This window comes from Rhinolophus ferrumequinum, chromosome 26 (assembly GCF_004115265.2).
Source record: "Rhinolophus ferrumequinum isolate MPI-CBG mRhiFer1 chromosome 26, mRhiFer1_v1.p, whole genome shotgun sequence".
Lineage (NCBI taxonomy): Eukaryota > Metazoa > Chordata > Mammalia > Chiroptera > Rhinolophidae > Rhinolophus > Rhinolophus ferrumequinum.
Window position 1 is genome coordinate 14919221 of NC_046309.1, and position 14778 is coordinate 14933998.

At 54.7% G+C, this 14778-nt stretch overlaps 1 protein-coding gene across 2 annotated transcripts in view; it reads left to right on the top strand.

The window, feature by feature from the left end:
* PLXNA4 (plexin A4) overlaps positions 1-14778 on the top strand; it is a 415500-nt gene that overhangs the window by 369202 nt on the left and 31520 nt on the right. For both annotated transcript variants that reach the window (XM_033098740.1, XM_033098741.1), the window contains exons 22-25: positions 4324-4592; positions 6988-7054; positions 7880-8026; positions 11925-12084. In XM_033098740.1, the coding sequence (XP_032954631.1) occupies positions 4324-4592; positions 6988-7054; positions 7880-8026; positions 11925-12084 (643 nt within the window). The remainder of the gene's footprint in view (positions 1-4323; positions 4593-6987; positions 7055-7879; positions 8027-11924; positions 12085-14778) is intronic.

Genomic DNA, 14778 nt, shown 5'->3' on the forward strand with positions numbered 1-14778 from the left:
CATGCGACAGGATTTCTCTCCTTTTTAATGCTGGATAATAGTCCATTGTAAGCATGTAGCACGTTTTGTTTATCCGCTCATGTGTCGATGGACACTTGGGTTGTTACCCTTTGGACTTTTGTAAATAATGCGCTCAAGTAACTCTTTGAGACCCTGCTTTCAATCTTTGGGTATATACCCAGGACAAGGGCTGCCCAGGCACTTTGTCATTTCCATGAAACTCCCTAATTAATTGCTTGCAGACAGAAATCAACTTTTACTGGCCCGCGTGAGCCTGGGGGATGTGAGACCTGCTACGAGAGATCCAGGGACCTCGTGTAGATCATTGTTTTCTTGTTTCTTTCCAACCCCTCTTTGCCACCAGCATAGTATCTCCCTGTTGGTGTTGTGAGTGTAGAAACCTTCCCAGGGAAGACACTGATGAATCGAAAGCAGTGTTTCTCAACCTTTTCAGCCGCTTGGATGCCTGCTGCTGGGTGGGCATGAGTGGTGGAATACCTCCGTGTGAAAAAGGAGGTGTTCTTTGGCCTCAGGCCGTCCTGGACAGGAAGCCACCAAGCCTTTTGGGGCCATCTGGGTGAAGTCTGGGCGTTTAGGGAAGGGGCTGCCCAGGCACTGGTCACACACCAAATCTTTACAAACAGCAAGCACACAGTAACCACACCCCCCGTTTTCAACCTATCATTGCCTCCTAAACTCTACCCTATTGGGTTACAATTAAAATTTACTATACAGTTTTATACTCATAGACTTCAACTGAATTATCGAACCATCTGGTGAATAAAGAAAGTCTTGTTTCAGCGTAGCATTTGTGTTGGGGGCGGGGTGGCAAGTTACAAAGGGGAATTGTTCTGGATACTCTTTACCGAGATACTTCCCTTCCATCTCCCCCTTCATAAAATGGGGAGAAATCCCTACCTTCTGCACACCAAGACACTGTGCCAATGCAGGAGGTATCCGGGAAGCCCCTGGGCGAAAGGGATCAGAGATGAGCAGCCAGTGAAGCAGGAGAGTCACGTAATAAAACTGCTGTTTAAGTGCTCGCTGCGTGCGCCAAGCACTTTACATGCACTATCTTATTTAATGTCCATAAAACATTATGATACAAGCAGTCATATTCTCATTTTATAGATGAAGGAATAGAGCCCAGAGGTGACGGAGCTTTTCTCCACCTATGAGTCAGTTCGTGTCTCTGAGTCTAAACCCCAGGCTGCTGAGGAAGATGCTCTTTCTCCCCAGGTGGCTTCGCTAATCCTTCCTTCCCAGGGCCCCAGACGCAAGTGCAGCTGTAGCGGGAAGTCCAGAGCGAGCACGTCCTCACAGCAAATGTGCCATCTGGCCCGTCTGCGTCCTCTTCCTCATCTCCAGGTGCCACAGTGCCAAGTCTTCCCGTGGCTCCCCTGCCCTCGATGGCCAACCTCAGCTGCTGGGCTCCCTACATGGGAGGCTCCAGGGAGGACTCCGAGCTGGCTTCCAGTCACGTCCAGTCCAGGCCCAGGGGAGGACTAGACGTGGCCAAGGATGGGGAGGACGAAAGGGGGTTCAAGAACCAAACAATCTTGGGTTTAGAAATCCAGCACCACCCTTCACCAGCGGGCTGGCCGTGGGACAACTGCAGGAGCACGCTAACCCTTGCAAGTTCAGTACAAGGCTCAGCTGGCACAATGAATGCAATGTACCAACACTGTTACCTGCACACGGTGGGCGCCCAAGAAATGACATCACCTGTTGTTATTAGGATAAGTTGTGGAGATGCTGTTCTAAGGACTTGAAGGACAGAGGAAGTAAAACACGTACACATGTGTGAAGGGGGTGGTCACAGAGCTGGAGGGAGATCAATGGGAGACAGACAGCTGGGCAGATAGAGAGGCCCAGGCTGACGGCAAGGTGAAGCTGCCGTGTCTCCCTGTCCTTACCTCCCCAGCCCCGATGGAGTAGGGAAGGAGGGGAAGGAGGGGGCGGGATGCCAGGCAGCGGGCAAGCAGAGTCTGGGCCCACCTGGGGAAGGAGGGGTTTGCTAGGATGCGCTGCAGGGGGCCCTGGCCAGCCTCCCTCCCGGCTCTGGCAAGTTCCCCTCTCTCCCAAGAACTGCCTTCTGGTGGGGCCTTCCAAGTCCCAGCATCGCAGGCAGAACAGGAAGCGGAAATGGACTGGACTTGGGAACACGTGTGTGTCCTCCAGATTCCTGAGCGGGGAGAGCTGCTGCTGCCACGGTTCCGTGAGCGTGCTCCTCCGAGTTCAGGGGGGCACCCACAGGGCTCCCTCCACAGAAGGGGCCTGCCAGCTGACCATCCGAGGGCAGGGCCTGGGTCTGACTGGCCCCTGCCTCCAGCCAGCACTCTGTCCCGAGCCTGGGTCTCCCTAAATGAATGGCAGAACATTTCAGCTTTGCATCTGTCACCTTTTTGGACCTTGGGCAAACGCGGCTTTCTCTGTCTGTCTCCGTCTTCTGCAGTTTAAAACCTCTCGTGTAAAGCAGAAGGAAATTGCTGCCATCCAGTCACTTGACTGTGTGTCAGGCTCCGTACTTCGGGCTTTTCACACATCGGCTCCTTCAATGCTCCCAGGAGCCCTAGGAGACGGCAGGCTGTGGCACTGACGGCCCGGGGTTCACAGCCTCGTTCTGACATGTCTCAGTCTTGGGGTCTCAGGGAAGTGCCTTATCCCCCTGGGGCCATGGGGCAATAATGGTACTTACCTCATAGGGTGTCTCTTGTGTGGAATAAATGGTTCAGTATTTCTAACGCATACAGAACCGTGCTCTGCATAGACTGAAATCTATACACATGTCAGCTGTGGTCCCTTCATTTGGTTGGTGAACAAACTATGTCCACTGAGGGTCCCACAACCAGTAGTAAATGGCTGTGACAGGGTTAACCCAAGCTTGACTCACTCTGACACCGTGTTCTTCATGGTGACATACATGACACTTCTTCCCCCAAACCTGACGCATCTAACCCCTGGGGGGAGACAGCCCTCAAGATGCAGCCTCGACGGCACCTCCTTGGATGTCCCCGCCCCCCTCCAGTACCCCACGCACGAGAGATGCCCTGCTCCGTGTTCTCCGAGGGCTTCCCCTCCAGGGCAGAGGCTATGCTTTATTTTTTAAGTCAACTTGTTGTGTTAATGGAAAGACAATGCACATATTGTCAGAACACAGAGCCATGCGTGTTCCCCGAGGGAACAGCCATCCAGAAGTCCCCGTATGTCCCCTCCCATCACAACCCCCCGCCCAGAAACCATTTTCCTACCACCATGGATTAATTTGGGGTTTTTTTTTTGAATCTTTATTTAAATGGAACTATACAGTCCACCTTCTTTCGTGTCTGACTTTCTTCATTCAGTGTCTGCAAGGTTCATCCCTGTTATGATGAGTGACAGTGGGTCCTTCATCCCCACTGTTGTGTAGGGTTCCACAGGGTGACTATACGGCAGGTCCTCAAGCCTGTGTGTCCAGTTTGGGGCCCTTCCAGTATCGCTGTGCCCATGTCGTGCGTCTCAGCGATGCGTCCTCCCTGCCTGGCTCCGTCGCTGGCTCCTGTTTGCTGAGTGGGTGGTACCTCCTTGCCGCCTTGCACGGACAGAAGTGACCCAAAGATGCAGGCAGGAAGACAAAAGCTTCTGCCTCCTGTTCCTCGTGATGGAGCCGGGTCTCAGAAGGAGTCTGAGAAAACATCTAATGCTAGAGTTAGGGAGTGCCTAAGACTCTTGGGCTTCATCTTCCCATTTATTTAAGTGAATGCACTTGGGTCCCCAGAGCAGTAAAGGGACTTTTCCAAGCTTCCACAGGGCGGTGGTGTCAGAGCCCAGGTGGAAGCCACCGTCCAGGCTGTGAGGCCACTGGTCTGTCAACAGGACCCACGGGGTTGGAGATGGGTCAGCATTAGGTTAGCGGGAGGCTCCGGTCTGGTGATGCCTGCAACAGCCGGGCTCCTGGAATGCCCACCGCGGCTGTGATGGTGCTCAGCGTGGCACAGGGGCCCCTCATCGGCTCTGCGTTACTCCCAGGGAAGAGCTTAGGCCGCGGAGCTGGCAGAAGTGGCCTCAGATCCCAATGTCAGCATTACTGACAGGGACGTTCTCTCTGCGCCTCACTTGATTCAGCTCTAATCTAGAGACAGTGACCCACTCGTGGGCTGTGATGGAGGCTCAGTAGATACCTGGCGTTAAATAAGGACTCGATGGTTGGGCGGTGGCTCAGTGGGTGACTGGTAGGAGACGGTCAGCGGTGCGCTCAGCCCACCGCGTGGGGGCGTCCCTGGCCCGGCGGCCTCACCCTCACAGGTGGCCGTCAGGAACCCCACCGCCCGCTCTCCTCCGCAGGTTCCGGGCTACCGGCAGGAGCGCGTGGAGAAAGGCCTGAAGCTCTTTGCCCAACTCATCAACAACAAGGTGTTCCTGCTGTCCTTCATCCGCACGCTCGAGTCCCAGCGCAGCTTCTCCATGCGCGACCGCGGCAACGTGGCCTCGCTCATCATGACGGTGCTGCAGAGCAAGCTGGAGTACGCCACCGACGTGCTGAAGCAGCTGCTGGCCGACCTCATCGACAAGAACCTGGAGAGCAAAAACCACCCCAAGCTGCTGCTCAGGAGGTGGGAGGCGGGCAGGGGGGGGGCGGGGGTGGGGGATGGGGGGGAGCGCAGGTCAGAGAGACCCACCCCGCCCACGGGGCCTGGCCCTCCTGCCTCCCCGGGAGACAGCCCGAGTTCCCAGAAAGACCAGCCAGGTTCCCCAAGGTTAGGCACCCAACTGCCGGGAGCCGGGGTGCTTCTGAATTGGCCACGGGCCATCTGCGGACTCTGTGGTTTTCCTTCTGCCTCTATATCTGTTCTGCATTTCTCTCTCTCTCTCTGTCCTTACATTCCCCCGATGTTCACTCTTTTTTACTGGAATTCTTCTCTTGTGGAATCTTCAGAGGTCATCGTTCCGTCCCCGGCTTTATCTAACTCAGAACTTGAATTAGGAGAGATGCCCCAGGGCGTGTCAACCTCGGAAGCTTTAGCTTCTTGCAACTCTCACTGCGTTTGGGGGACCAGCAGTGGAAGCATCACCTGGGAGCTTGTTGGAAAAGCAGCACCTCAGGTCCTCTCCCACACCCACTGGGTCAGAAGCTACATTTTAACGAGACGTGTAGGGGATCTGAATGTGTATTAAAGTCTGAGCAGCACTGGCCCAGCCTATGTTTAATGAAGCTCTATAGTAGCAACTTGCCCGCAGCACCACAGCAAGAACTTCCGGCACCTGCTCTAGGCTCCACACGGTCGGAGGTCTCATCCTGGACGCTGCTGAAACCTGAGTGGTCCCATGTGAAGACATAACCAGATCCCATGGCTTTGGCCTGATAGGAAATAGAGACTCTCCAACTATCCATGCTGCCACTAGCACTTTCCACGGACTTGAGGGCCGTTTCTTCTCTACGCTGTTATTCCAGTGCCTTTAGTCTTCCCGTAGATAAACATGGAAAACTCCCAGGTCAGGCCCTCTGCCTGGATCACCATTTACCGTCTGCCTCCTGTCCTTGGTCTCTGGGTCTGAGGGAGGACCCCCCGCTTGGTCCAGTGCATAGATTTGACGTTCTGAGTGGTGATTGCAGCCTTTCTCCTGGTGCAGTGGGCATTTGCCTGCACAGCTGTGAAAGCTTGCTCCATGCGGGAGCAATCACACAGGCTTGGAAGCAGCAAGGCAGAGCATTTTGATTTTTGTTTTACTTCCACCACGCAGCCACCCACCGGCATAATTCTAAGGTTGCCGCCTCCGTGTCAGAGTTCCCACCGACAATTTCCCGGCATGGTCCTGCTCTGTATCTGTATGTCTCCTCTTCTTGTTTTCCATTCACTCTCTCCCAGATGCCCTCCCTTCTGCCCTCCTCCAGCTCCTTTTCTTTTTGCCCTTGGCTGCCCCGCTCCTATCAATGGTCTTCCTTCTTTTCTCTTCTCAGCTTCATTTTGTGCTGGCAGCTGCTCAGCTGCCTTGGGATTTTAGTGTCTTTGGGCAACCACAACTTTTAACTCTATCTAAACATGCCTAGATGGGCTGGTTTCTCTCCGGAGCTGGCCACACACTTAGTGCAAGTTTGAATATAGTTTGTCTTCTCTACATGTATGCAAGCAAAGTGGCCTCGAGCCAGGAACACTGCTGCAGTGTCTTCATTTCCAGAGTAAAAGAATAAATGGACTGTGGCAGCAGCATGAAAGATGCAAGTTAGGCTCAAGAAGGAACTTCCTGTCATTTGAAACACTAAAATGGTTCACAGGGGAAGTTCCAAAGTACGTGGAAGCCTTTAAAATAGGGCAATTTTGGCAGCTCTTGGGATGAGCTCGGAATAAAGCTCCATATTGCTGACAGCTCTGAGCGTCTTTAGCTTAGGTGATGGGGTCAGTCTAATGTATGTGGCCTTTGTACCGTGGTCCACTTCTCCTGCCACCTTCCTTTCTTTCCCTTGCCAAATTAGCATCTCCCCAGGTTTTGTGTTTTTCTTTGCTCACACAAAGGAACCATAAAGGTCTCTGAGGTTGTACTACCCAATGTGATAGCTACGAGCCACATGTGACTTTTTAAATCTAAATTATTTAAAGGTAAAGCAAATGAAAAATTCAGCTCCTCGGATACACTAGCTGCATTTCAAGTGCTCAGTGGGCATATGTGGCTGGTGGCTACCACCCTGGACAGCACCGAATGGAAGCACTTGACCATCCCAGAAAGTGCTGTTGGGCAGAGCTGCTATAACCCTTTCCCACCCGAACCCAGCCAGGAGCCAGACGCCCAGAATGTCATCTCCCAGCTTTGTAGGCAAAGCTTGTCTTATCACTACGAGGTGTCTAGGAGTCCGTGGACTCAGGTATTCTTTAAGATCTCTAGATTTGGCCGGAAAGACTCAAGCAGCGAGACCCATGCAGTCTGCTTCCCTTGCCTTCCCAGCCCTTGGGGTCTGACCAGCTGTTTCTGTCTTTCTCTTGCTCTGCCGGTTCCCTGGGTGACGGGTGACAGGACTGAGTCAGTGGCCGAGAAGATGTTGACCAATTGGTTCACCTTCCTGCTCTACAAGTTCCTCAAGGTAGGATGGCTGTGGGGTTATCACTGGCCTTGCCTCAGTTTCCCCACCAGCCCACATCCTCCCTGGCCTGCCCCATTTCCCTCCATGGCCCCCAAGTCCACATTCCCCAGGGCCAGGCTCTTAGCACCCCACCGAGAAATGCATTAAGGGAACAGGCTCCTGACCATCTTGGAAGACAGAGCCTCACACTCAGTCCTAACTTGAGACATATTTGCCCGCGGGCTGCTTTCTCCCTGGCGAAGGGAGATACGCCTCCAAGAGGACCCTGCGTGATCTCTTACGCTAAAAGCAATCCTTCCCTTACTTCCCTGCTTTCCTTGTTCCTCTCCCTCCTGCCTCTGCCAGCCCCAGACTTACTGAGGCCACCAAAAATCCCAGGTACAGAAGCTACCTGTGTCGGCAGACAAACCGACCATGTACCTGGGAGGTGGAAGAGCCGCCGGTGTCCAGTTATTAACTTGTTTGCTAAGGAGTTCACAGCACCAAGGACTGACCTCAGAGAAATGGGGCTGCAGAGAAAGCGAGGTGGGGTGAGGTGGGGAGAAGGAACAGAGAGGGGGATAAGAAGCAGGAAGGAGAAGAGAGAACGGTAGGACAACGGGGGACAGGTCAGAGTGGGAGAGGACGCTGGGGTCCAAGGGGCTAGGAGAGGCACATCTCTGAAGGAGGGAGCTGAAAACCCAAGAGTACAGCAGGTGGGAGCAGGAGGAGGGAACCGAAACGGGAGCAGACGAGCCCTTTGGAGAAGAAGCAGGGCCTCTGGGAGGCTGGCCTCTGCTCACCGGCGGTCCAGCGTCCGCCCAGCGTGTTCTTCTCCATACCCAGGAGTGCGCCGGGGAGCCCCTCTTCTCACTGTTCTGCGCCATCAAGCAGCAGATGGAGAAGGGACCCATTGATGCCATCACGGGCGAGGCCCGCTACTCCCTGAGCGAGGACAAGCTCATCCGCCAGCAGATCGACTACAAAACCCTGGTAAGCCAGCCTCCCAGCCTTTGGTCAGCGGGCTTTCGTCCTGCACAGCTACGCACCTGCAGAGGGAGTGGTGGAAATGCTGAAAACACCACCTGTCCAGGTGTGCCCTCTGCGAGGGTCCCTCCAGGTCTTCCACCTGTGCCCATCACCCCAGGCTTCCTCTCTACCACCACACCAGGGCGTCTGGATTTGGAGAGCAGTATTGCTCAGACACATCTGAGTTATACTTCAGCAAAACCGAACTGTGGGGTCCTGAGACCCTGGCAGCAGCTGAGTGGATCCCTTCTCATCAGCTCCCCCAGTGTTGAGAGTGAACAGTTCCATGCAGGTAGTGAGTGGGGGCACCAAGGAGAGGAAGCCAGAAAGCGTTCCTCACGATTCTGAAGCCCACCTCTGCCCACGGCTCTAAATTCCAAGATGCCTGTGACCCAGGCCGTTGATATGAGGCCAGGATGGCCTAGTGGTGAAGGCGTTTGTCCAGGGAACATGGGGATCCTCTCGGTCAAGGTTAGACCCCCCTTTCCTGATAGAAACTGTCGCCCCAGGAGGCAGCAAAGCTCAGCATATAGGAACAGGGGGGCTTGGAAACAGGCAGGTGGATTGGAGCCCTGACGCTGCTTCGGACCAGTAGGGTGGCTTGGGTGAATCTTAACCTCTCTGAGTTTGGGTTTCTTTTTCTGAAAATGTAGGGATCACATAACCTACTAAAATAGGAATGACAGGAGGATGCTGCTCCCGGAGTTGTGCAGGTGATGGGCCGAGTCCAGTGTAAGCACTCCCTGCTGCTGGCTCCCAGGGGCCCTGCCACCTTGTTCCTGCCATGCTGTTACCTGGCTGCCCCATCTCTCCAGGCCAGGGAGCTCACTCTTGGACGTTTTTTAGAGAGAGTTGTGATCCCCCACCAGGCCTTCTCTAAGAAAGGGGAGAGAAAGGGGAAGGGAAAGTGGGAAAACAAGATAAAAGATGAGCACTGGGAGTGATGCTTGAGTGGCACCCGAGAAGGGAGGACAGAGAACGGATGGGACTTTAAATGCACGAGGAGGAGATGAGGCCCACGGCAGGCCAGGCTGGGCATGGCAGAGCCGGGCAGGGGCAGTGAACCAGGGTGAATCCCAGACCCCGAGGCCAGTCCCTGCCGCTCTGAACAAACTTGTCCTTGCAGTCTGGTAATGAGGTGATCGTGACACACCTATGTCACTCCATCTTCAGGGACCCCACCAATCATCTTAACAGAGTTGCCAGGATTGTCTCAGTGGATGAGGCTTCAAAGGACCAGCATGGGACCGGAGTCCCTGCTTCCTTGCAGGCATGCGCTGCTCCTGAGAAGAGAGTTAGAGGCTCTGATTAAAATGCAAAAGGGGAAAAAAATCCTGCCAAAAATAGAGACCCGAATAGACTTCTTAATGAGCCAGACCGACTGTTGAAATGTCTCCTGCCTGAGCTCTCTCTCCCCCGTCACTGCCTTTCTTTCCCATCTCATCCGTGGCTCCCCAATAGCGAATCCAACACAGTGAGTTCCAATAATGCTCTGTCCCCAAATTGCAGGATCCTTTATTCCGGAGGCCAACCTGTTGTTAGCACAGGAAGCTCAACTTAAAGTGAGCGGGAGGAGATTGGTGTCTGAAAAGCTCATCCATTAAGATGGAAACACTTGGGAAAGAGGCACCATGAGGAAAGGAGAAAGAAACGGCAATTGTTTTGCCCAGAGAAGAAATGGCTGCCCGGAGATCGGACAGCCACCTTTTAGCCGGTGAAAGGACACTCCCACATGCAGCAGGGGACGTGGCCCTAGGGCTGGTGAGGAAGGAAAGGGAGAACGGGTATTAGCCAGCAGCAGGCAGGACTGACCAGAGACTCCGAGAGGAAGGGATCACATATAAAGACACGTGGTGGACTTCTGCAGTGACTGGAGGGGCCCAGGGCGGTTTAGGCTCCGCAGGAGGGAAAGCCACAAAGACTGAGACAGGCGCTGAGAGGCCCCAGGACACATCGATTCACAGCAGGCCCCCCTCCTCAGTGTTGAGCGATTAACTGGATTGATGGTAGAACTTGGACCAGGGCATCACCTGGGAGCCTGCTAGAATGTCACATGCTCACCTGGGAGCCTTCTGCAATGCAGAATGTCAAGCCCCATCTTCGGACCTCCTGAGTCCGAATCTGCATTTTAATGAAACCACTCAGTCATTCTACTCACATTAAAGTTTGAGAAACACTGACCTAGCAGGAAAAAACCACCAGGAAGTTTGCTCAGAAACGATCCAAGGGCCCTGGGGAGTGGGAGTGGGAAGGGAACTTCTGGCTGGACCTATGGCTTGGCCAGTGGCAAGGGAACCCTCAATGGGGCTGCTGCTGCTTCTTTGGGACGCCCTGAGCAGTGCATGGAATTCTCACAGGGCCACCAGGAACCCCTGGGACACGTAGAAGTATCAGGAGAACATGCTTAGGCGACAGCCTCTGCTGTGTGGTCTCTCGTGGTCTCTCCGGGGAGGAAGCCCAAACCGAGCTGTGCTGCTCCCTGGGGGAGGCTGACACCCCCCCCCCACCGCTGGCCCAGAGCACAGGGCATCAGGGGTGGCCAGGGCAGCACAGACCTTGGTCACTAGGGGGGATGGGAGGGGGACAAGGAGGGTCCAGGAGACTTTTAAAGGAAGGAGTGGCCGAGAGTGGACACCCAGAGGGGACACATGCTTCAGAGAGTTCCTTCCACCATTGTTGGCAGATTAGGACATTTTGAAAATGAGAGTTTGGTTTTATAGATGTAGGAGAGTTTTTTTTTTTCTTCTGCTCCTTAATGGGATACGCATGTCCCCATTTGAGCCTGTAGCAGTCTGGCTGCTAATGAAAGGCAGGTGTCCAGGGGCCATAGTTCTGATTGCCACCACATGGAGCAGGAGGGGTGGCGGTGGAGGAAGGCTGTCGTCTGAGTCTGCAAAGCAGACATGCAGTGGGGAAATGGTCGGGGGCCGGGGGTTGCAGCAAGACCTCAGAGGAGAGGCACAGAGGGCGCCGGCAACAGCATCAGGGCGAGGGTGCCGGAGCCCAGCACCCATGCCCCCAGCACCCACCCCTTTCACTGTGGCTCTCAGCAGCCCACACAGTCTCATCCATGCACACAGAGCCCACTCTGAGAACAGCAAGAGAAGAAAAGCCTTTGGAAACGGCCCAGCACTTTTTCAAGGTGCTGAAAGCCGAGTCGTAACTTTTCTGACTAGTTCCAAAAAGAGACATTGAGGCCCCGAGCCAAGGTGGCCTCTTCCCCCAACACACAGTTTCAGGTTAGAGCCACAAAGGGATCTCAGGTGGCCTGAACCTGCAATTTTGAAAAAGCATCTTTTCAGTTTTATAGAACACATTATGCTCCGTATAGCCTCTGCGACCTCTGATCAGCCCAAAACCTCAATCTTTTGAGAAAGAAGCCAGATTTCCATTAGTGCGAGTGTGTGTGGGCGAGAGTGACAAGAAAGAGAGACTGACTCACACCGAGGGAGGCAGGGGGTCTCAGAGCTGGGCAGGGCCTGGATGTGCCCCTGACAAGGTGTCTTGTGCGTGCGTGTGCGTGCGCGTACCAGAGCAAGCATGTGCATGCCTGCCTTGGTGTCCATCGCCATGCAGACTTCCCCTGACTGCCTCCTCATATGTTGTTCTCTTTGGAAAAAATCAGGATTTTAATGACGTTTGTTATGTGTGCAGCTCGGAAGCCACGGCACCTTCCTGCGGCTCGGAGGACGGGAAGGGCAGGAGGGCGTGGTGGGAACACAGCTGGGCTGGGCTGCCCCCACCCCTCTGCTGTCCGACCTGCAGAGGCGGAACTGGCCAGGACAGCAGCCCCCAGTGCTGCTGGGAATCTCGGGGCTCTTCCCCGGCCCCCGCCCACGCGCTTCTTCTCCCCCCGCCGCAGGTCCTGAGCTGTGTCAACCCCGACAATGTCAACAACCCCGAGGTACCAGTGAAGCTCCTCAACTGTGACACCATTACTCAGGTCAAGGAGAAGATTCTGGACGCCATCTTCAAGAACGTGCCCTGCTCCCACCGGCCCAAGGCTGCAGATATGGACCTGGGTGAGTAGGCTGCCCACCCAGGGGCTGTCCTGGGAGTGGTCGGAAGCTGCTAGTACCAACCAGTGGAGCTGCGGTGCAGGTCACAGGTATGCACAGCCCCCAGGAGCCCAGAGGGTGTGCTCTCACGGCCACTGAGGGAGCAAAAAGCAGCAGAGAGGGGCTGCAGTCGGCTGGCCGCCTGACGGCCGCTGGGGTCTTCTGAGCAGCGGAGGGGTGGTCGTGGAGGTGTCCTATCTGCTGTGAGGGGGATTTAATCGGATCTGTGTGGTCCGAGGGCTTGCCACTGCCTTCGCTGTGCCCCAGGCTCTGCCTTTCTTTCCCCTCTGTTCTGTCCTGTACTTTTTGCTGACTACCTGAGGCATGAGGGATCTGGGTCACTGATGGAGGATGAAGGAAAGAATAGAGAAAAATGAGCTCTGACAGCCTACTAGGGAGTAGGATGACATTTTATTTGAATGTTCCCTGAATAGATCGCATAGCCTATCTAAACAAGGGTGCGCCGCTTAGGGCCAGCTGTACTTAGACCCAGTTACGGATTGCTGAGTGTTTAATCAGATATCTTCCTGGGGAAATCCTAGCAGGGAGTCCCAGGGCTGCAGAGAGGCAGTTTGGCATCATGGGATGGTGTCAAACACACCTGCATGTGAGTCCTGGAGCTGCCAAGCCTTAGCTGTGTGACCTTGGTCAAGTTACTTAACCTTTCTGTGCCTTAGTTTCCTTGCCTATAAAATGGAGATAACAGTGCGTGCCTTGTTGTAAGAATGAAATGAGGTGATGCATGTAAAACCTCTAAATGCCTGGCCCATAGTACATACTTCATAAGTGTTGGCTGCTGCTGTTACTGGTTATGAGGATAACACTGGTAAGGAAACGGTATGAGTCTGTGTGTTGGTCCCGGGTATGGAGAGAAAAGCATTTATTGTGTTTCCCCGAAAATAAGACCTAGCCGGACAATCAGCTCTAACGCGTCCTTAGCAAAAATTAATATAAGACCCGGTCTTATTTTACTATAATGTAAGACCCGGCCTTATATAATATAAGACCGGGTCTTACATTAATTTTTGCTCCAAAAGACGCATTAGAGTTCACGGTCCGGCTCGGTCTTATTTTCGGGGAAACACACCATGTGTGTATGTACTTATGTCTGAGGATTTGTGGCAACACAGGGGTAGGAGGACTTCCAGAGGCCCTAATCCATCCATCTGGCTTCTAAGCTGGCTTCGGTTAAGCCATCTAAGACAGATGGGCACCTGTGCTATTTTCTGTAATCCACAGCACGTTTTCATCCCCTCCCACTGCAGTGCTCCACCCAAATTCTGATGCCTAAAGATGCAGGACCCGGAAGTTCTGCTAACTCACCTCAGTTCTTGCTGCTTCCCTTGACCCCGTCTCCTCCTGCTAGACTCTGGGTGGGGTGTGTTTGTTTGGCCCTGTGCCCAGAGCTCCGATGCCCGGGGCGAGAGATTGGGCGAGCATGTGCTGCCCTTCACTTTGGAGGTGTCTGTGTAGGCTGTTTCCGGAAGGAAGGAAGGGAGGGAGGGAGGAAGGAAGGAAGGAAAAGACGGAGGAAAGGAGGGAAGGAGGGAAGGAGGGAACGTGAGTGGGTGGGTGTGTCCACATGTGTGTCCAGGGACATTGGTCCTGAGAGTCGGAGAGGACATTTGTGTCTGCATGTGGGTGACTCTGTGAAGCTCCCACAGACTGATGCCATGAAGGTGCTTGTTACAGAGTCAGTGGAAGAGAAAACAGTCACTGGGGAGGGAGACCCCGGCATTCCCCACCCCCGCACAATTAAGCGGGCTGCTGCACCATGGGGTTCCCAGAGAGGGTTGAATTTACTCAGGTAGCCAGGGAGCACCCACCATTCCTTTTGCTTTTCTGTGGGAGCCATGGCCTTGGCCACCCTTGGCTTCTCCGTGTCCTTCTCTGCAAACTGAGTGGGAGAATAACCCTGATTAAGAGGGGCCCAGGGGAGGACCTGTTCTAAGAACCTCCACGCCTGAAGGCGAGTTTGGAAAGGCGGCGCTAGCACGCAGAAGGAGCTCCTGTGTGCGGGCGCACATAGAATCCTGTGCTTCTGGTACTTGGGAATGAGGCCACTTCCCGCGATGGGGAGCGGCAGGTGGCTACATCAGCCTCCAGCTGAAGCTTAGAGACTCCGTGCGTGCCCCGGAATGCCCTCTCTTCCTTCCTAGAAAAGGGTGGATGGGTGGTGAAAAGCACATACCTCCTGTGGTGGCTTAAACCCTCGATGGATCTCAGGAAGGGCAGGGGCCAGCACTGGTCAACGTCACCGCCCCCTCCGCTAAGGGAGCTCCATCTGCAAGCGGGTTCAGGGGCCACGCCTTCTGCGCCTGCTGGGTTTCCTGAAGGGAGACCACGTCATGGCTGGTACATGCTGCTCAGGACCAGGCCGCCCCACCTGGAATCTGCACACCCTGAGCTTGGGACGGGGAGGGGCTGCTTATGAGCCTTAGAAGACTGCCCCCTTGGAAGGCCTGGGGGCGCAAGCCCGCTGAAGCCCAGCGGTCCTGGGATGATGGCGAGCCTCCCACAGCCACAGCGGCACGCCATCGGGAGGGGACGCTGCAGCCCCAGAACAGCCCAGCCGCTTCCTGCTGTCCACCCTGAGAGAAGGCAGCCAGCAGCACATGCCCGGGGCGGGGTTGGGGGGGCACTGTCTCAAGTACGGAG